Genomic DNA, 22,405 nt, shown 5'->3' with positions numbered 1-22,405 from the left:
AAATTGCAGTTCACCCTAAAAGGAAATTAAAAAACTGGAAAGGATCCTCGTCGGATCATTTTCTTGGGGATCCTAGGGATCCCACGATCATGACTGTTCATCGTACATCGTGCAATCAGTTTTCGTTAGGTACTATTTATATTTAATTTTAAATTTTAAATTTTGAAATAATTTCTGATCGTACGATGTACGATGAACGGTCATGATCATGAGATCCCTAAGATTCCTAGCCGGATCCATTCCCCTAAAAAACTACACCCAGATGATGTCATCGATCACCCATCATCTCAACCATCCATTACCAATTCCATGCAATAAGTATCCACCGTCCAATTCCACTTAAACTCACCGATCCGGCACCAATTCGCTTGAATCAGCTTAACACATCACAACCGTCAATTTTCGAAGATTACCAAACCCAATCCACGGCTTAAACCACACCCCAAGACAGTGATCCTCGTGAAATCCCAGTAGCCAATAAAATCCAACCGCTCACCATATATAAAAACACAATCTCCTCACACTTCAGTCATCACAAAAATATCCAACTCTCGGTCTCAATCCAAATCGAAAAATCCCCAAACTTTTCTCTCCCAAGTCCCAACTCTATCAATGGCGCCCAAAGCCGAGAAGAAGCCTGCGGAGAAGAAGCCAGCAGAGGAGAAGAAGTCTGCCGTGGCGGAGAAAGCCCCCGCCGAGAAGAAGCCCAAGGCCGGGAAGAAGCTCCCCAAGGAAGCCGGAGCCGCCGCCGGCGACAAGAAGAAGAAGAGATCGAAGAAGAGCGTGGAGACCTACAAGATCTACATCTTCAAGGTCCTGAAGCAGGTCCACCCTGACATCGGAATCTCCAGCAAGGCCATGGGAATCATGAACAGCTTCATCAACGACATCTTCGAGAAGCTCGCCCAGGAGTCGTCCAGGCTAGCCAGGTACAACAAGAAGCCCACCATCACTTCCCGGGAGATCCAGACCGCCGTGAGGCTCGTGCTGCCCGGCGAGCTCGCCAAGCACGCCGTTTCGGAAGGGACAAAAGCCGTGACTAAGTTCACCAGCTCTTGAAAGGGCTTAGGGTTTGTGGATTTCAATGTCCGGTATTTGAAATCGAGCCCTTTGGGTCTAGGGTTAGGGTTTTAATTAGTAAATGTGCATTTTTCTTTCTATTTTTTGTGACTTTGTGTTGATTTGGAACTCGATCTTTATCTTGGTAGGAAATGAAATATGATGGTTCATATAATCCTTAATGCTTTGTAAGGTGTTTGATGAAATGCCCAACAGAACTGATTGGGGGTTCTTACTCGTTGCCTCTATTGCTTCACTTTTTATTTTTTGAAAGTTTTTTACTTGGTTTTCTATTTGATTCCTCACATTAAAGTTGAATTGTAGTTGCAAAATTTTCATGGTGTTGCATTGCTGTCGGAGATTCAGAACTCAATTCTTTTGAAGAAGCAATCAAGTTTTTGTTATCGAATATCATCAAATCCATATGTATGATTCTCTACTTGTTTGGCTTTTGTCAAAACCGCATTGCTATGAGCATGAACACCATTTCATCTCTATCTTTCTCTTCAATTGCCATTACTATTTAACTTCATTTGAACTACTGTTGGGATATCTTGGTAGGGGATTATGCTACAAGCAGTTTTTGTTCATTTATTTGTCGAGAGTCTACAGGTTGAGGGTACAAAAAACCCCAGTCATGCATTGGGTCCTCAATGCCCCTTGATTTCTCCATCATTGCAATTATGATCTAACGACTGGTAGTATCCTAGAATTTTTGCTGAATCTGTTTTGGGTGCGTGTTCGAAATGCAGTTTCAGTGTGGTGACTGAAGCGTGGGTTCGCACGAAAATGTCCGTTGTTTCTGTTTGCATTGCAAAGTTTGGATGACAGTTTAAAAGATGCATCAACCTATTTTACCTGAATGAATAATGTTTAGGTTAAATGTTGAATGAATTTGGCTTGGGATCAATCTACATTACTAGTAAAGAAAATGGAAGGGGATGTGTGTTGCTTACTTATACGTATAGGTAGGGGTGGGCACAGTACGGTTCGATTTAAGAATCATAAGCCTATATAGCCTTCAACCCCAGTACAAAACTATAGAATTATCAGCCAACATGGTGCGTTTGTTTGCCATAGTTAGGCTTCATTGGATTGGATTAAAGGTTGGTGTAGTCCTGTGTTTGTATCTGCATGGGCTATTTTAATAGGAATACAAAGGACTCGTTTCGACTAAATGGCTCACTAGAACGTCTTACCGAGACCCTCCGAAAAGCAAATGATTGGTAAGACCATTGCTAGAAATCTTGTCAGCTTTGTCAAAACTTGGTAACGTGGATCGATTTGCTGTGCTCTGCCTCGAGCCAATTTCTTTCTTTAGGTCTCATTTCTCTCGTTGTTTTCTTGGATCGATTGGCCGATTTCTCTGTTTTCTCGGATCAATTGGCCAATCTCTCCATGTTTAGTGTTTGGTTATGAGCTGGATTTTTTTTTTTCTGCTTCTTATGTTGCAGATGGCTTCTTCTTCTGTTGTGATGGTTACTTTGCTTATGCTTCTTCTTGAAGGGATCGTTTTTTATTTTTTATTTTTTGAATTGGATTTTTCTTTTTCAAGTGGGATTCTGCTATAGAAAATTTTATTTGAACCCATTTGTTTTATCTTTACACCCAACTTAACAATTTTGTCCAACAAACTCTCAAATTTGCCCTTAATAAATAAGAAAAAGAAAATAAAAATGGGTGTTTTTCTGTCTACACCCAATAACCCTAAACCCACCACAGCATTGCACCTCACCATTATTTCCAGCGAATCCAAATCAAACTTCCACCAAAATTTATCCCCAAGTCATCAACAACTGTCAACTCCTTCCATACTTTTCCTTCTTTTTCTCCTCCTCCCTCGTATCATAACCGTGAGAAGAATATGAACCATCATTTCCTTTTGGTGCCATCCGTGGGCATCGAACATGACTCCTCACTTCTCCGTCAACACTAATTCACACTCACCTTTCTTTCCTGATTGATTGGACCCAAGTTCCCACAGAGAAACACAAAAAGATAAAAGGAGAGGATTAATTGGATTGTTGGAGCTTCAGTTATCTTTGCTGGAAAAAAGGGATGTCGTGGCTTGTTGGGGAGCGTGAAAGCCTCCCTTCGTGTTTTCCCGATGGGGTTGGCTGGAGCATATACAAGTTCTAATGTTTTGAAATTCTTTCTATTTATTTCATGGCACATTTAGAATTTTATTAAATAAGTTTTTGAGTTGAGTGTAAAGATAAGATAAACCGATTCAAATAAAAATTCTCTTCTGCTATATATCATGGGTTTTTTATTTTATTTTATTTTATTTTAAATTTGGAATTTTTAGTTTGAATATATATGGACCTGAGGAAGTACTCAAGTCTTATTATAGAAAAACCACAAAATGTGGAAGTACTCAAGTCATTAGATGCCAAACCCAAAAATGTTTTCGTTCAAAATCTTCTAAGCAACAAAGCAAGCTGATGAGTATATTATGTGGTGTCTTTTGATATGAATTGTGTTTTGTTGATCGTACGGCATTAAGTCGTGGCTTCCAACTTAGCCTTAACACTGTGAAGTATTTTGGTTAATGTAAATTTACCTTCAGTGGATCATGTGGATCAACTTTTGAATGATATAATTGTAGCTAGCTATTGTAAGTATGTTGCAGAATACTGTAGCTAGCGTATATTGTAGCTATTGTAAGTATGTTGCAGAATATTACGTTATCAATTATTATGCTACTCTTGAACCATATATATTCTTTTCGTTGGCAAGAAATTCGGTTTGTCTTTTTGATTGAGTATCACTCTCATTCAGTACTAATACTTGTTTGTACCATACTTGACCAATCTCGAAACTACTGAGCACCGATCAACGTTATACCGTCAAGGACTCATAAGAGTTTCCCTCCAACCAAGAGGCCAATCACAGCGCGACACTTGTCGACATCAGAAGCCAATCATAGCGCGACATGTCAACATCAGAAGCCAATCACAACACGACACGTGTCAATGTCATAATAAAACTAGAAACTCTCTTCTATAAATAGAGATCATTCTCTCACAATATTTCCTAATGTCATTTGTACTAAATCATTTACTAGTACTCACTAAAGGAGAGCTTGAACCTATGTACTTGTGTAAACCCTTCACAATTAATGAGAACTCCTCTACTCCGTGGACGTAGCCAATCTGGGTGAAGCACGTACATCTTGTGTTTGCTTCCCTGTCTCTATCATTTACATACTTATCAACACTAGTGACCGGAGCAATCTAGTGAAGGTCACAAACTTGACATTTTCTGTTGTACCAAAGTCCTCACTGATTTTGTGCATCAACAATACTTTTGATAATATCTTTAATAGAAAAGCAATTAAAATGTAGTGCATACTATTTTCATTATTCTACTTCGTAGTCCGACAATGCACCAACGCTTCACGAAGTCAATCTAACATACATTCTAAGCCAGTCTAGCTTAGTATATTCTAATTAAGCCAATCTAGCTTAGTCTATAAAGTTCGTCCAGCTTGAAATAATCCAGCACAACTGATACCCTTAGAAATAAAAACAAGTAAAATAAAATTCTACAATTTTTGTTGCAAGTGTTGAAAATGGAATTTAATTAGTATGGTCCAATTCTTTTATATGTTGCAACAGTCAAAGCTACGACGACAGCACGTGAGTATTTGAGTTTCAAAAGAATTCAACAGTATGACAGCCAAAGATGTAACTTGCCATAAAAAAAAATGGTCTTTCACAATTAGTGTGTTTAATACTTTTGCAAATATTTTCCAAGGAGAATGATGAGTACTTGCTAGAAAGATTAGTAATGTAATGGAGCCACTAGTGAGTTTTCCAGTCCATGTTACTCATCCGTTCAAGTGGTGACAATGCAAGTGGTGTTGTCCTTGGTTAAATTTTGAATGAGTTACTTTGGTCTTGTAAGGATGTCGATTGAGGTATTTTACAGTATTAAAATGTTAGAGAACCTTGTTGGCAAATATCTTAAATGTGGAGGAATGTGTTTGGGTATTAGCAAATTACTTTTTTAATTCTTAAAATATTTGTTTGAAGGATTTAACGTCACAAAACAACTATTTCCGAATGAAGTATAATTTCATCAGATGGAAGACACACCATAAGAGATAGTCAACCGAGTGGTATCAATTATTAAAGGATTGTTAGATAGTAAGTTGGTCATTGAAGGAAATGGGTCAAAAGCCCATCATTATAATAGAAACCCAACTTAGTTGGCTGAAGATTCAAAGATTTAGGTTCAAACATGACAAGTAAATTATGATAACTCGAATTATGTAGCACTACAGAGCTATACTCTTTTACCCGTGACCCTTGAGGATAACAGTGTTGCTTACTAGTGGGGTTATGTTAAGCTTTGTTTTAATGATTCCTATAACCTGGAATTCTTAAAAATTCAAGTGGGATATTGCAGGATACTTTTAATTCGAAGTCTACCTTGAGGGTGGAATGAGGCAGTTCATATGAGAATTATTAAGGACTTAATTCTCTAGAGCACTAATGACAGGGACGAAATGAACATAACAGAGCAATTATGGGTGTCTGGAATGGTGTAGTGTGATTAATATTATCTTGGTTACACAAACTGTTAAGTAGTTCAAGACATTGCATTCACTAATTAGTCAAATACATCCGATAGTGATGCACTACAGAAATTCAATACCAAAAACTACCAATCTCGATGAGTTAATTTTTCTACTAAATCTCTATCTAGTGTGGTATCAGGAATTCCAACATTTCAACACCAAGCCGAATGTGAATAAACAACCCGTGCTGGTTAGATGGCAAGTGCCAAGGAGGGTTGGGTTAAGATTAATGTTGACAGAGCCACTCGATCTGCAAATAACTTAGGCGGTGTGGGGGGGTTGTAATTCGTGATTCGTATGGACACTTTGTGTGGTAACCGGTTCTTGGAGGAAAGAGGGTATAGCGTCCGTAACACACATCGAATTGATGGAAAATTGGGAAGGACTCCGGTTAGCAGAGCGTTTAGGTGTGCAACAGATAGTGGTCGAGAGTGACTCTACTCATGCTCTTGCTACCATTGACGACCAATCTAGGGATTGTTTTGCCATTGTATTATTTGTGGTAGCGTGTTGCAGGTAGCGGCTGTCTTATCAATTTAAATAGTTCATGTATGTCCCTAGAAAATGTAATGGCGTAGCTCATAAATTAGTTCAGTTTGCCTTGCCAATTGGTAAAGAAGTAGTATGGTTCGAGGATCCACCCGAAATTATTGAGGATTTTTTCATCCAAGTTTTGATATCCCCTTCGATTGAGGAATAGAGACCGAGATTAAAATGACCTATTTGAAATCAATATCATTCTTACTTTGATTCTAGAAAATTTGTACAACTTCAATGGAAATTTGAATTCTACAATTTTTGAGAATTTAGACATTCTGACCTTGAGATTAATAAAGGATGATGCTAGGTAGACCAAAATTTTAAATCAAAATTGCAAATCAAATAATGTGCCACTAATAAAAAATAAACACATTAATCAACACTTAAGTAATAATCCAATCATCAACATCCATATTATATGATTTAAAATTTTGGTCTCTTTAGCATTATCCATTAATAAATGGTCAAGATTAAGTCTTAAAGCCAATTAATTATTACTAAATATTTAATTTACTTTTATCCAAAAAACTGTTATTATATACAGAATAAGAATTAAATGAACCTTAACTAATTTAAATGTAACATCCCACATCGCTCAGGGGAGTGATCCTTAAATGTATATTCCCATCCCTACCTAGCACGAGGCCTTTTGGGAGCCCACTGGTTTCGGGTTCCGTCGGAACTTCGAAGTTAAGCGAGAAGGTGGCCAGATCACTCCCATGATGGATGACCCACTGGGAAGTTGCTCGTGAGTTCCCAAAACAAAACCGTGAGGGCGTGGTCAGGGTCCAAAACGGACAATATCGTGCTACGGTGGTGGAGCGGGCTCGAGAAGTGATCTGGCCCAGGCCCGGATATGACAAATGGTATCAGAGCCAATTCCTGGCTGAAAGTGTGCCGACAAGGACGTCGGGCCCCTAAATGGGGTGGATTGTAACATCCCACATCGCCCAATCCCAATCTAGCACGAGGCTTTTTGGGAGCTCACTGGCTTCGGGTTTCGTCGGAACTCCGAAGTTAAGCGAGAAGCTGGCCATAGCACTCCCATGATGGGTGACCCACTGGAAAGTTGCTTGTGAGTTCCCAAAAAAAAAAACCATGAGGGCGTGGTCAGGGTCCAAAGCGGACAATATCGTGCTACGGTGGTGAAGCGGACTTGGAAAGTGATCTGCCCCGGACCGGGATGTGACATTAAAGGTGTAAGTTTAAGTTTTATCGATAGAAGTAACTTAGTACTATGGTCTAGTAATATTCATTTTCAGTTGCTATAAGTGAGAGATTTTAGGTTTGAATTTCGCTAAAGATGAATTTGAATCACATTATTGCTATTTCATTGTGAGACTTAACCCACTCCTCTACTCCCTTAATGTAGATAATACCGTTTGTTAAAAAAAAACATTATCAATAGAAAACTCCCCATCGTTGTTTCCCTCGAATTTGCTCAGTTCAGCATTGCAGTTCTTAATTTTTAATTTTTCACACTAAGTGAAAGAACCAGATTTTATTTTAACCCCTCTCATCTTCCCCAACCTCAACTCAACCGAAATTATAGAAATAAATGATTTTCGTACTGATCTGGAAGATTTGAGATGGAGGGCTTTGTATCAATAAATAAATTTTTTATTAATAAATTGTCAAAACTTCAATCCTATTTCCCTTGTTCAAAGACAATAATCTTGTTATTGGAACGTACATATAAAGCATTTCAGGCCACTTTATACATGCAAGGGCGATCCGAGAATAAATTAATAGCCATCCAATATTTACCAATTAACAAACCCAAGTTTATGTGGGATAATGATATCCTAGGAATTTAAAAATGAGGGAGGAGAGTTTTGCTGGGGTTTTCTTCATTCTGGTGGCTTGTGGAAGATGAAGTCAGAAGAGTTTCAAAAAAGAAAAGAGAAATTATGTATTTTATTTTTATAAAGTTGTTGATGTACAAAACCGGAGGTCTTGGAACAACGTAAATCCGACCGTGAATCTGCAAGAAAGTAAATAACACAAGATGTATTATGGTTCACCCCAATGTTTGGGCTACGTCCACACTGATATTGTATTTATCTGACATGATTGTGAGGGAGAGAGCCTCTGAGAGTGAGGCTTTGAGAGGGTGAGGGTCAGGACTAAGAATTGGTCTCCCTTAATGAGGAGAGTGAAGGGTCATTTTATAGAATAAGGGCTCCACACTTATTACATATTTGCCCCTTCATTTATTACATAATTACATTTGAGTATTCTGAGTATTTATACAAGATATAAATACGGAGACCCTAAGTATGGTACAAACAGTAGACCCCCAAGTCTTCAGTCAAGAGAGTCTTTTGGCTGGAGACTTGAAATTCAGTCCATGTGTGGGCCGAAGTAACTAGATCTCTTCTTGAACTGATACTTGATATGAGGCGGTCCTCAAAATGAAATGATGTTCAACTAGAAGTGTTAAGTTTGTGATAATAGAGGGTCTGGCTCTTTTGGGCATATCGGTCTTCGTCCTCCACATAACATTCCAGCCTATTATTTTGGGCTTGCTGTTTTTTTTTATTACCCTCTGATGGGGTTTATACAAATATCTCCAAAAGATAAGAAAAATAAATTACATCATTCAAAAAATAAATTCGACCCTCTGCTTAATGGGTCATGACCACAATTCCCTTTTCTGCATGTCATCACCACTGCAATTATGTCTGCTTCTTTCTTTCTGCTTTTGCTTTTTGTCTGTGCGTTGTTGTCATGCATGTGCACCCAATTAATCTTTACAGTCTGTCTCTGCGCCGAGAGGAATGAGTAGAAGGGAATCCGAAGAAAGTGAGAATAATGGATGGGAAAGCTTCTTTCACCTGGATCCCCCAAATGGAAGACAACCCATAAATGCTTTTCCTTTTTTACTTTAGCTTTTCTCTTTTTCTCAATCGACCTGTGTGTCTCCTATTGGGCATTTTTCATCGCAGTCTGATCTTACCACCGACAATTTGATTTGGTTGCAGAGAGAGGACTCGAATGAGGAGTTGGTGATAATGAACTGGAGGCTGATCGAGTATGCCAACTTCTTGTAAATCTCCAAAACCAATCTGTTGTCAGACTAAATACGAAGAAGTTGCTTGGGCTTCAACTTATTAAGATTCAATAGGTAGCTAGTTGGCGAAAAGCTGCCAACCTCTTGTAACTCTGACCATAACCAATAATAATCGACGTGTAGACAACAATATCTCTCTCAGTAATTTCATCCAACACTTCAGCTGCATCTTTAACAAACCCACATCGAGAGTACAACCCCATAAGCAACGAACCCACAAATCCATTTGAACTACTCCCAGACTTCAAACTACTCCCAGACTTCAAAGCATCCCCATGAATCCTTCGTCCAAATCCCAAATCCCCCAACTCAATACAACTTTTCAAAATCAAACGTAATGGTGCCGCTATCCAACTAGATATTCCACCGCCTCAAATATACGTACCGCCGAAGAAGTTCGTCGAATTGACCGTCTCTGAAATACCCAATAAGGATTGCATTCCAGAGAGATAGATTCCCGTTGACGATTTTGTCGAAAACCCATCTGGAATCTGATAAAAGATTAAACCTTGCGTAACAATTCAAAAGCTTGCAGCAGAGAAATATATTGTTTCCGAGGCCATGAGTGAAAATGCAAGCGTGGAGTTTTCTCAGTGAGAGAGCGTCTGAATAATTCTCCAAGAAAGAAGCGAGGTTTTCTAACAGAAATGGAGATGATGAGCTGCTCGAGCTCGACTTTGATGGTTAAGAGCGGCCGCTGCTGCTGCTGCTCGATGCAACCTCTTCTCTGATGGGCTTGGGCTCTCTTGAGGGCGGCGTCGTTGTCGATGACGTGGACGATGGATTGGTACTGGGAGAAGATGTCGCCGTTGGGGTCGTCGGATTCATCTTCGCGGATGATAATGATGCGGGGAGCACGGAGGGATGGATCGGAGGACAGGAAATTGGGATCAGAGAAGTAAAGGTCGAGGTCGAAGTCGCGGCGGGCGCGGTAGGTGAGATGGGGAGGCTCGTCGTCTGGGTCGTGGAGGTGGAAGAAGGTGACCTCCGCCATCGACATGTCGTTTTGGTTTTCTCAAGGGTTTTGGTTTCGTTGTTTTTCTCTGGTTTTTTTTTGAACGACTGCTCTTCGAGCACCTCGACTTTGCCGTAGCCCTTGAAGGACTTAATGGAGTCCATTTCTGAATCTATGATACTCTTCTTCTCCGTTTTTCTGCTTTTGGCTTGCTGAGTTTTTGCATATTCACAGTGGAGGTGAAAAATTGAGAGAGAACGACATAACTTTTCGTGTCGATTCCCACAGACGGCGCCAAATGTTGATGCACAAAACCGGAGGTCTTGGAACAACGTAAATCCGACCGTGAATCTGCAAGAAAGCAAATAACACAAGATGTATCGTGGTTCACCCCAATGTTTGGGTTACGTCCACACTGATATTGTATTTCTCTGAGAGGATTGTGAGGGAAAGAGCTTCTGAGAGTGAGGCTTTGAGAGGGTGAGGGTCATGCCTAAGAATTGGCCTCCCTTAATGAGGAGAGTGAGGGGTCATTTTATAAAATAAGGGCTCCTCACTTATTACATATTAGCCTCTTCATTTATTACATAATTACATTTGAATCCCCCGAGTATTTATACGAGATCTAAATACGGAGGCCCTTAGTATGGTACAAACAAAAGTTAAAGTTAGTTCTACTCTGTCACATAGTACTACGTCTAGTGCTATTTATCTCTACTCGTAAGTGAGAGGTTTTAGGTTCGATTCTCGTCAAATACGAAGTTGAATTACATTATTATGACAAACTCATTGTAAGGCTTAACTTATTCCCTCACCCCTTAATTAGTGTGAATACTATCATCCGATAAAAAAAAAGATTACTTATGCTCTGATGGTATATACCTAATTAATTAGAATTTTAAAAGTTAGTTCTGATCTCTCAGGATATGTAATCTCATTATGTATTCCTCAATAAAGTAGTTATCGTATTTCATTAAAAAAAATGGATATTTAAGAAATAAACCATTTGCTCTTTTAATAATAGAAAACTAGCATTTGCCTACACATTTTTTTTTAGAAAATGAGAAGGAGAGAGGGAGAGAGAGAGAACGTGGAGGAGTGGAAGGTTTTTTTTTTAATTTTAAATTTTTTTAATATTGGAGGTATTTTAACATCACCTGTAGGTGATACTTCAATAAAAAAAATAGTAAAATTTAGACCTATGTAATTACATTATTGCCCATAATTTTGTTTGTGTGATAGAAGACTAAGTAGTTTTTTCATTCTCTTTTGGTTGACAAAGAATGTTTCATTAATTAATGGAGATTTAGACAAACAAAATTAACAACATTACTACCGCACTCTCTAAAGGCGAATTTGAGAGATATTAGGTTTGATTCTCGTCAAAAATGAATTTGAACCATACTATTACTAGCCTATTATGAGGCTTAGGCTCTTAGTCCACTCCTCTATCTTTTTAGTGTAGACAATATCGTTTATCCAAAAAATACATCTAGACCCAACTATTGCAAATATATGTTGTCAGTTTGTGTGCCTAATTAATAGCCTTAGTGTTCTCGTTTTAGTAAGTAAATAATTCTATGGAGTGCTAGCAATCTTCTCTTTAGCCTTCTTGTTTGGGAAGGAAATTCTATCTCCTCCTCATGTTGTGTCATTTCTCGTACACTCCAAACAATACTTATTAGAGAAATTTTAAAAACTAACCCCTTTGGAACCATCTATATTGACCATTTTATCCTACCATTTTCAGTTTCTTAATTAAAAATCTGGCCAAATCTAGTGTGCACAAAGACACGACGCCCTTAGATTGAAAAATCCGTTCCCAATCAAAGTCTTCCCTCGTCCAGCAAACTCTAAACCTCGCACCGCCCATTCGAATCACCGGGTATACAAAACCCCGGCACTAAATCACTAGCCACGACACTTTTTTCTTCAACGTGCATGTCAGTTCTATTACTCCACGTGTGGAATGAAAAATCAGATTCCCACTCTTTCCCGTCTTTTTCTTTTGGTAAAGTTGATGAGTTGCTGTCATGAAATGTGGAGTCACATCAAAGCTGTCGTTGTCGCTATGGGGTTTGGGTTATGTCTTGTGAGGGGATCCTATCCCTAGGATCTACAATTTGAAATCAGATAGAATTCCATTTTCGGATGGGTGTCACTTGCGGACCTGGATCTTCCATTTCATACCCTTCACATACTTTTTTATTTATGTGATTACGGTTAAATCATATCAACATTTTATGTTCATATTATTTTTTATTTTATTATTTCTATAAAAGAAATCAATATAAAATATTAACGTGACTTAATATCACAAAAATAAAAGAGGATGAAAAGGGTATGTGATGGGAAGGGTAAACAATCCAGATCCGTCACTTGCAGTGGGGTTTGGATGCTTTAAGAAAGCAAAAAGAGAGAAAAGGCCCTTCAGCTGGTACATATCTTTGTAGGAGGATCCTTTCCGGATCCTCTTTATGAGGATATTGGGAATCCTCACATAATGTTCTTTATCGTATATTGTGCGATTAGTTTTCTTCATGTACTTTTTATGTTTAATTTTAAATAAAAATATTTAAAATAATTTCTGATCATTCCTCTTTATGAGGATATTGGGAATCCTCACATAATGTTCTTTATCGTATATTGTGCGATTAGTTTTCTTCATGTACTTTTTATGTTTAATTTTAAATAAAAATATTTAAAATAATTTCTGACCGCATGATGTATAATGAACCGACACGATTGAAGAATATCTTGAATCCTCACTAAGAAGATTCGGAGAAGATCCTCATTCCATATCTTTAATCATGTTGAGTAAACTACATTTTCACACCTCATATATGGGCTGATTTTTTAAAATAGATCAAGAAATTTTAATTCTCACATACACCACGTTGAGATATTGAAATTGTATTCATTTGTGTATTGGTCAAATAAATTGTATGATAATTTATTAAATTTGAGCATTTTCAAAAGAGACGCCTATTCTAAGTAAAGTGTTATGTAATTAAATTTGAAAGTAGATATAAGTTTTAATTGATTTGTCAATTCTATATGAATTAACATAAAGATTGTGTGCTGTCAATTTTGACATATAAAAAAATATAATCTCTTTTATTTTTAAAAAAAGTTTTGTTGTTGAGTCCTAGTAATAGACCTGACATTTTACACCTGGCTGAGTCACCCGTTTAAATTAGTATTTGGATGGATGCTGGGTTGTTAACGGATGAACCCGTTAATTATCTGTTACATAATAAGTTAGTTTTGGTCAACCCGCAAGATTTGTTAGCACCCGATAACATCTGTTAAATGTAAAAATAATAATAATAATAAAAAAAGCTTGAAAATTTTGAATTTTAAATAGTAAAGTAAATAGTATCATAATTGATTTTATAATGAAAAAATATGATTTTCGTAAAATTGAACGGTTTAAAATTCCCTAAAAAAATAAACCTGCCGACTCACACTCGCAGCCCCGCGCTCTGGTTCGTCCCCTTCTTCTGGCGCCTTCTCGCTCTCTACTCTTTTGATGAAAGCCGCCTTATCTTCTGAAGTCCTCGAGCAATTTAACACTAAAAGCAATAAGCTCCAACCACTTCAAAACAAAACATATGAGAATCTAAGGGGAAAATTCATATTCATACAGCAGACAGCTTGGAGACGAAATGAAGAAAACCCAATTGCCAGAAACTAGTGCCGGATAGCATGAAAATAATAGAAAAATGGGAGTTGGGTATGGAAATTTTCTGACCAGGATAACTACTGCTGGATAGATGATTGAAGTTGATGATGGCGATGATGATGATGATACACCTCATCCTTTTCTTTGGCTTTTTTTTAAAAAAAAAATTTTAATTTGATATATATATATATATAAAGAATTGTTATCGGCACTCAAAAAATTTCATTATACACTTCAAACTTTCTATATTTGAAAAGAAAAATACACTTGTAAGAAATGTAGAATAAGATTTTTGGAGTGTCAATAAAACTTCCGTATATATATATAATGTTAGACTGTTCATTAATATGTGTGATTTCGATTAAAGTGTAATTTGTATTTGAATGCAAAATAAAAAGAAATTGTTATTAGGTGTTAGCGGGTCAAATGGGTTACTTATTAGATTAACGGATTGAGTTTAAGTGACCCGTTAGCTAAACGGGCTCAGTTTTTGGTGACCCGTTAAATTAACGATTTGGATTAAAATCGACCAAAATTCAATAAATCCGACCCGTTTACAGATCTACCTAGTAATGCATAATCATAAATCATGAAAAGTAGTTTAGATTGATTTGTTTTGAAGAATGGGTCCTACAAATATTAATTGAATAAAAAAATAAAGATATGAATTGGAAGAAATTTGACATTGGCACATAGACTTTCAAATTTACATTTGATAATTTTCTTCTGACATCCCTATTGAAGATGCTTTAAGACAAATTTTCACAAAAAGAACTCATTAATTTAATGAAGGATCGGATGTTCAACAAGAGAAAAGGTGTAAATTTAATACAATTAAATACATCATGATGCAATATGCGAAAATTGAAATCTTAATGTCAATTTTGCAAAAATTAAAAATACCTCAAAAGATGTTGTAAGTGAATAATATCAGAAGTGACTTTGTAAAAGTAAAAATGTGGTTTTTCGTTAAAATGAACAGTACCGGGAGTGTTTCGTTAAAACTCCCTAATATTAAAGTTCTTCAAGTCTCGATGGTGTTTAGAGAAAACAGTGTTGGAAAATATTAGCATTTTAGGTTTATTTGATTGTTTGAGTGTTTTAGCTAATGGATACTTTGGATGCGGTCCTTAACTATTAATGTTTATTGACTGAAACCTCGTTGGTTTTCAATTTTTGTTTGAAGTCATTGACATTAATGTAATAATGTATTTCGATGTAAGTTATTATATTTTTAAATTAAAAATTGAAATTTGTAGTTCTTTATATTAATGAGATTTTAAATAAAACCCATAATTTGTGGGATTAGAAATATTAAAGGATAAATTATACTATCCAGTATATTGTATGTATATATAAACAAGGTACATGATATTAGGCTTAATAACATTATTAAATTTCTTCAATTAAACTTGACATGGATATATTATCAAATCAAATGAAATAGAATGTACCCATATAAGTTTAGAAAATGGTTTAGGAAAAAAAATGAATGGATTTTACATTAAAAAAATGGGTACAATATTAAAAAATAATTCATTTCACATATAACAAATTGATATATTTAAGAATGGGTACATTCATGGTTAAAAAAATTAAAAAATTATACAAATGAGTAGATTTAAGATTAAAGAATTAAGTTTTTTTTTATAAAAAAATTAATGGGTACAAACTTATTCTAATTTTTTTTATTTTGGAAATGTTTTGAAATGAAAATTAATTAGGAGTTAATAAGGGTGTGAGTATTAAAATCCTAAATCAATTACTAATTTTTATTTTAAAAAACTATGTAACTTACATGTAAATTCATTAATACATTAATGTTAAGAACTTCGATCAAAATCTAAAAACTAATAAGGTTTCAGCCAATGAACATTAGTAATTAAGGACTATATACAAATTTTTCCATTAGATATTTTAAGTATTAGGTTTTCTTGGGTACTGTTGCTACTGCATTTGTCCCAATCCGCTGATCGACGAACTCTTAGTCGCTCGCTACTGTGCTTTGATATGGTGGTATCGCAATCTTGCACCCACCGTTCCCACTAACTTTGGGCTGCACTGCTGCATTCGTATCGACCCGCACAATATTCGTCGTTGTCCATGTCACGTTACCTAGATACTGCTGATGCAAATTCTTCTTCTGTTCCCGACGAACCCAATTGCCATTACTGCTTGTTGCTAGACTACGAAACGCGATCACATCGAACCACTTCAGTCATTTTTGCCTTACCAAACTCGCACATGTGTCGCGATCTGACCACTTGTGTCGTGATCTGATGAACCCATGAATTCGATTTTGCATTAGCACACCCACCAGGCATGGTACCGCACCTCATTTGTACCCGCATCGAGTCCATTCCACTTGTTCCCACAAGAGAAAAAAAGAGATAAGGGAAAAGAAAAAAGGAAAGAAAAAAAAAAGAGAAAAAAAGTTTTGTTGATAAGAAAGTACTTCTTGTTAATCGGGCCTATAAGGGTGGCGTGAGAAATGTTGAAGTTGTTGGGTTTGTATATAGAGTATGTTGCAATTGTCTATAACAACAACTACTCAAGTGCTTGGATTGGTGACTACTTTAGTAACGGTTGTTAGAGTTTTTAACGTTGTATACGTGGTGATAAATTTGATTTTATATTCGTTTGTTGTTGTACTTGTTATAAGAGAATCTTGTTCGTTTTGTGGTTTTGGGGGGGGGGGGGGGGGGTGGGGATTCATATGTTTCATTTCTATACTCCCAACATCTAACTGCATGAATATGCCTACCTGAATAATCCATATGTTGGAGAACGCCAAATAGAATATGCCCGCTTCCATATCCACCTAATGGAGTATGCATTCGCATTTGTTTGTTGTCAAACTCATGTCATTTACCACCATGAGTTTGATGGGATTGTTGACAAATATTAGTATTTTAGATTTATTTTATTATTTGGGTGTTTTATATTTTTGGATATTAGGTCTTATAGGGTCACTTAAAGGTCGCACTTGGTGCGATGGCAAGTGCCTTCGCCCATGAGCGGTAGGTCTCGAGTTCGAGACTTGGGAGCAGCCTCTCCATAAAGTGGGGGTAAGGCTAGCCGACATTCACCTCTCTCAGACCCTGCGTAAAGCGGGAGCTTTGTGCACTGGGTACGACCTTTAGGTCTTATAGGGTCACTTATTATAAACACAACTTGTAACTCAATATATACCAGAACCAAGTCAATGAAGATGCATTGCTTACTATGTGGTCATCTCAACAATCTTTTTTCCTTCTTCTGAATTTTGGTTAATTAAACAATACCCATAGTTTCATACTCTGTTATGCTACTGTGATTCTCAACTTACATGCTACCAGCACCATAATCAGAAATAGTCTATATATAGCATAGCCCCGCCAAAAATAAGAAGAGGAACGTATATGAAACGGAGGCCCCAATGTGACTGCCATTTTCTAAACCCAGCAAGCCATCATGCATTGTAACTTTTATACATGCAATTGCATGATTGCTTTGAGACACCTCCGTTTCTATACAAATCCTTCTTCTAAATAAGCGTTATGAATAAAATACTAAAACAATCAAGAGAAGATCATTCCAATTACAACACACAAGTTACACGTTAAATATATCAAAACATACACAGATCTAAGCTTCGAACACTAGAAGAAAAAAGCTCATCTACTACGGTGGTAAATTGCAATCAATCACGGGCACTATGTCTGTTCATAATCTAGATGTGATAAAAATATTAAATTCTATAGCCCGTTGTCAAGTGTAATGTAACCACGAATTATGCCCGTTGACTGAAGCAATCAATTGAAATAGAAAAAATAATTTAATATTTAGCCTGCAGTTTAAAATTTGGAAAACCTTATTGGTAATTCAATTCTAAAACTTATAAACTGAACTTGAAAAGTTAAAACTATTAGTTATTCGAAGGTGATTTTATTAAGAAAGCATTCATGCGCATACATATAGTTGATTGCGAGTTGGATAACTAGGTTTGATTGGTGTTTAAATATTGTAGAAAACATTTGGCAAGAAGACAATCAATGGCCACGTTCCAAAAATATTGTTGAAGGGTTTTATCAAATTATAAATTCATTGAAATACTTTTTAACTTTTCCCAGCATGATCCTGTTTGGATTTTTTTTGGTGAGAATCCTGGAAATCTATGTCATGTCCGTTCATCATACATTTTGCGATCAGTTTTTATCAAGTACTGTTTGTGTTTAATTTTAAATAAAAATATTTAAATTGATTTATGACTGCATAATGTATGAACCAACATGATTTATAGATTTTCGTAAAGAATCCGTGAGGTCGGATTCTAACTTTTCTGGTCCATTCCATGCATGCACGTACCGCCACCGCCACTGCTTGCTAGTGAGGTCCCAACTGGATAAAAAGTTTAAAGATGAAAAAGTATCATATCCTACAGTATCTTGAACTGCGTTTCTCCACTTTTCAATTTTTAATTTTTTTTAAATATTTCTCTTTACTTAATTCCATTCCTTAATATATTTCCCAAAACCAATCCATCAAAGTTTTACGTTATATACATGCTTGAGAAATTATTTACTTATAAAAAAAAATATAATATTGCAAACGTATTCATATTTAATTATTATTGTTACAAAAGTATATTTAGTTTTTTTGTATAAATATGTATTATCCCAACAGTATTCATATTTAATTATTATTGTTACAAAAGTATATTTTGCTTTGGACTTTTAAGTGGTCTTCACTTTTTTAAAGCCTGCCCGTGTTCATCGAATTCTAGTAAATAAATGCTTATCAATTATTCTCAGGTTTAGACGTGGTACGTAGCCCACTATATAAACCCCATGCAATATGCAGGGAAGAACCAACCTAGCTATCTCGATCACCAAAACCCCTCCAGTTAACTATGGCAATGCATGAGTTAGGCTCTTTGCTCTTGTGTGTCTTGCTACTCAATGGCTTTGCATTGACAAACACCAAAGCTGCTAACCCAGATCGACCCATTGTCTGTAACTCACTTGACAGGACCAAGTTTGATGCTCTAAAACCAGGGTTCGTCTTTGGTGCAGCTTCAGCAGCTTACCAGGCCAGTCCCTGCTAGGGCTTAGCAATTTAATTACCCCTTAATTAATTTGAGTTTCATATAATCACATGCTAGGGCTTAGCTATTTAATTACCCCTTAATTAATTTGAGTTTCATATAATCACATAGGTCTAATTTGATTTCAATGTCAGAAAAACAATAGCATACACATACACACATACACACACACACACACACACATGCACATTTCAGTTTGATTCCAAGCATGAATATTGACATCTTCAGTTTGAATCTGCATATGCATATTTCAGGTAGAAGGTGCATGGAACGAAGATGGTAGAGGACCAAGCATATGGGACACCTTCACCCACAACCATCCAGGTTATAGTCTTCTACATATTATCATCAAATACCCTTGGGCATGTAGTATATGTCTGTATATTTTTCGATACATATGGACTATACATGCATTACATGGACATATATAATAGTTCTCATTCTATGATTCCTACTATCTTCATGCTCTAAATAATAAAAACTTCTATGGTTAATCACAGAAAAAATCACTGATCGCAGCAATGGAGATGTCGCCATTGATCAATACCACCTCTATAAGGTTGTCAATCAAGGAATAATATTATTCTCCAAACCCTAAATTCCCACTATGAAGTTGAACAGCACATTGAACATAAGATCCTTAATTAATTTTTAGCTTCTTTCTTATAATTATGTATGCCTTTCTTGTCATTACAGAAAGATGTAGCAATTATGAAGGATATGAAGTTGGATGCTTATAGGTTCTCTATCTCATGGCCCAGATTGTTACCAAGTAATGTTGACATCCGCATCCATATACTTGATTTGGGACCAATTACTTCATCGATTAACCTGTTTTACTTAATTCGATTTCGATATATAGAAAGGTATTAACTCACTTGATTATTATGTTCTAATTATTAGATGGCACGCTAAGTGGGGGTGTCAACAGGAAAGGAATTGAATATTACGACAATCTCATCAATGAACTCCTTCGCAATGGTGATAAAGCTACCTAATTAATCTCATATATATCATATCATCCCATCCATTCATATATAATTAAAGTTTAATAAGGTGCACTCATAAAACAATATTGAATCAAACTATTAATTTTTTTCATTCCGATAATGTTATATATATATATAGGCATACAACCATTTGTGACAATCTTTCACTGGGATGTTCCCCAAGCGTTAGAAGATGCATATGGTGGTTTCTTAAGCGCTAGTATTGTGTAAGTAAACAAATTTTATCTCAAGTTTAATATGATCATTTGCTTAATTAAATAAAACGTACTGCATCTAACAAAAATGTTTTGAAATTTGTACACACAGCGATGACTTTAAAGACTACGCAGAACTTTGTTTTTCACTTTTTGGTGATCGGGTGAAGCACTGGATCACGTTGAATGAGCCATATACCTTCAGTAACCATGCATATACAATCGGGATCCACGCACCGGGACGATGCTCCGCTTGGCAAGACCCAACCTGCCTCGGTGGAGATTCGGCTACTGAACCCTATTTGGTAACACACCACCAACTCCTTGCTCATGCAGCTGCTGTAAAAGTGTACAAGGATAAATTTCAGGTATAATGAATTAACTAGTTAGTTCCTTTTTTTTATTGTCTAAAATCTCTACGAGTCACTAGTATTAGGTTCCACCACAAGAGGAAACCTCTTTAGTATAGCGAGGTAAACAGTTTGGAGTTTGTATGGCACTAAATCAAATAATTTTTGGAAATTTCTTTGTAGGCATATCAAAATGGGGTGATAGGAATAACACTAGTGTCACATTGGTATGAGCCTGCTTCAGATGCAAAGGAAGATATAGATGCTGCAAATCGAGCTTTGGATTTTATGTTTGGATGGCAAGTGTATTATTAATTTATAAATCAATTGGGTTATATTTATTTATTTTTTACTTGTAAAGTTGATTATTGGAATTGTCACATCTTTGTAGGTTTATGGATCCAATTACAAGAGGTGACTACCCGTACAACATGCGATGCCTTGTTAGAGAACGATTGCCAAAATTCACGGAAGAGGAATCCAAGATGTTAACTGGGTCTTTTGATTTTGTTGGATTGAACTATTATTCTGCTAGATATGCAACTGATGTACCTAAGAATTATTCTAAACCTGCAAGTTACTTATACGATCCACATGTTACTACACTGAGTGAGTACAAATGAAACCTTTTACCAACTAATTAATTAATATCTTAGAATTATTACATTCTAATATTGATCGCATTCATATATGTTATGGCAGCTGAACGTGAGGGCATTCCTATTGGTCCTCAGGTACACATCAAATTTTCGGTTAAGTTATATATATTTGAAGGATTAATTTTATACAATTCCTAACAATCTCAAATATCTTCAAATGGTATTACAGGCTGCTTCAGATTGGTTATATGTTTATCCAAAAGGAATTCACGATTTTGTTCTCTACACGAAGAATAAGTATCATGATCCAATCATTTACATTACTGAGAATGGTAATTGACACTTTTAAGCCTCACTTAATTTCACTTTTTAATTTCTGACATATATATGTATATATTGATGTAAAATACAGTTGAGGAATTCCAAATCTAAATTTAAAACCAACTACATCTCTCTTTTTGAGAGAAAGTACTAAATACATATGTAATGAATTATATTGCAGGCGTTGATGAGGTCAATAATTCCACCTTATCACTCGATGATGCCCTCTATGATACCAATAGGACTGACTACTACAATCGCCACCTCTGTTACCTTCAAGCAGCAATCAAGTAAGTGCTTGTTGAAATACTAATTAGGACTATATTGCATTTTAGTTATTTAACAACTACAGTGATATCATGTCATTATTTATTTATTCTGTGGTGCAGGAAGGGTAGTAATGTGAAAGGATACTTTGCATGGTCAATTTTAGACAACTTTGAATGGAGTGAAGGCTACACAGTTCGATTTGGTATTAACTATGTGGATTATGACAATGGACTCCAAAGGTACCCAAAACTTTCGACCTATTGGTTCAAAAATTTCCTCAAGAAGCGCAAAGGAAGTTCAAATATTTTGGCCAATAATGTTGGAGACACTGATTTTCTCTATCAGGTGTAACTTCAAATGATGAATGTTGTGGGGCTTGTTTTTAGTTTTTTCAACTTCACTCTTTCTGATTTGGAATAAGTTGCAACAACTCATTATGAGTTTGTTGTATATGTTGTTAGTGTGTGTCTCTCTATATTTGTATTGCCATTATGGCTAGTACCGCTTCCGCAGTTGAATTCCATATGAATGTAATGTACTATTTATGAAAATAAATGTTTTTGAATGTTGAGTATTCAATTAAACTGTACACTTACCCTCAATGGCCTTTGACCAAAAAGTTGCCATAGATAATCAATGGCCTTAGGCCACGTTATACTAGCTAGTGATTCCTTAACC

At 36.1% G+C, this 22,405-nt stretch overlaps 2 protein-coding genes across 2 annotated transcripts; both read left to right on the top strand.

Moving 5' to 3' along the window:
• The first annotated feature begins 481 nt into the window (after positions 1-481).
• Positions 482-1,234, top strand: LOC114825158 (probable histone H2B.1). The gene has a single exon (XM_070807390.1). It carries the CDS (start codon positions 613-615, stop codon positions 1,057-1,059), a length of 447 nt encoding a protein of 148 aa, XP_070663491.1. The 5' UTR covers positions 482-612; the 3' UTR covers positions 1,060-1,234.
• A 17,554-nt stretch (positions 1,235-18,788) lies between these two features.
• On the top strand, positions 18,789-22,069 carry LOC103447738 (beta-glucosidase 12-like; the record flags this gene model as incomplete). Its single annotated transcript, NM_001294054.1, is given in 13 exon segments — positions 18,789-18,968; positions 19,238-19,307; positions 19,484-19,542; positions 19,680-19,755; positions 19,887-19,964; positions 20,112-20,199; positions 20,300-20,555; positions 20,721-20,836; positions 20,929-21,146; positions 21,240-21,271; positions 21,366-21,468; positions 21,639-21,747; positions 21,847-22,069. Coding segments are annotated over 13 exon segments (1,608 nt in total), but the record flags the coding sequence as incomplete, so codon positions are not given.
• Between the last annotated feature and the right edge of the window lie 336 nt (positions 22,070-22,405).

The sequence above is a fragment of the Malus domestica genome, chromosome 11 (assembly GCF_042453785.1).
Source record: "Malus domestica chromosome 11, GDT2T_hap1".
Classification (NCBI taxonomy): domain Eukaryota; kingdom Viridiplantae; phylum Streptophyta; class Magnoliopsida; order Rosales; family Rosaceae; genus Malus; species Malus domestica.
This window is presented reverse-complemented; position numbering and strand designations above follow the sequence as displayed.

Coding starts and splice junctions, on each gene's coding strand:
- LOC114825158 (XM_070807390.1), top strand. CDS start 613: ATGGCGCCCAAAGCCGAGAAGAAGCCTGCGGAGAAGAAGCCAGCAGAG.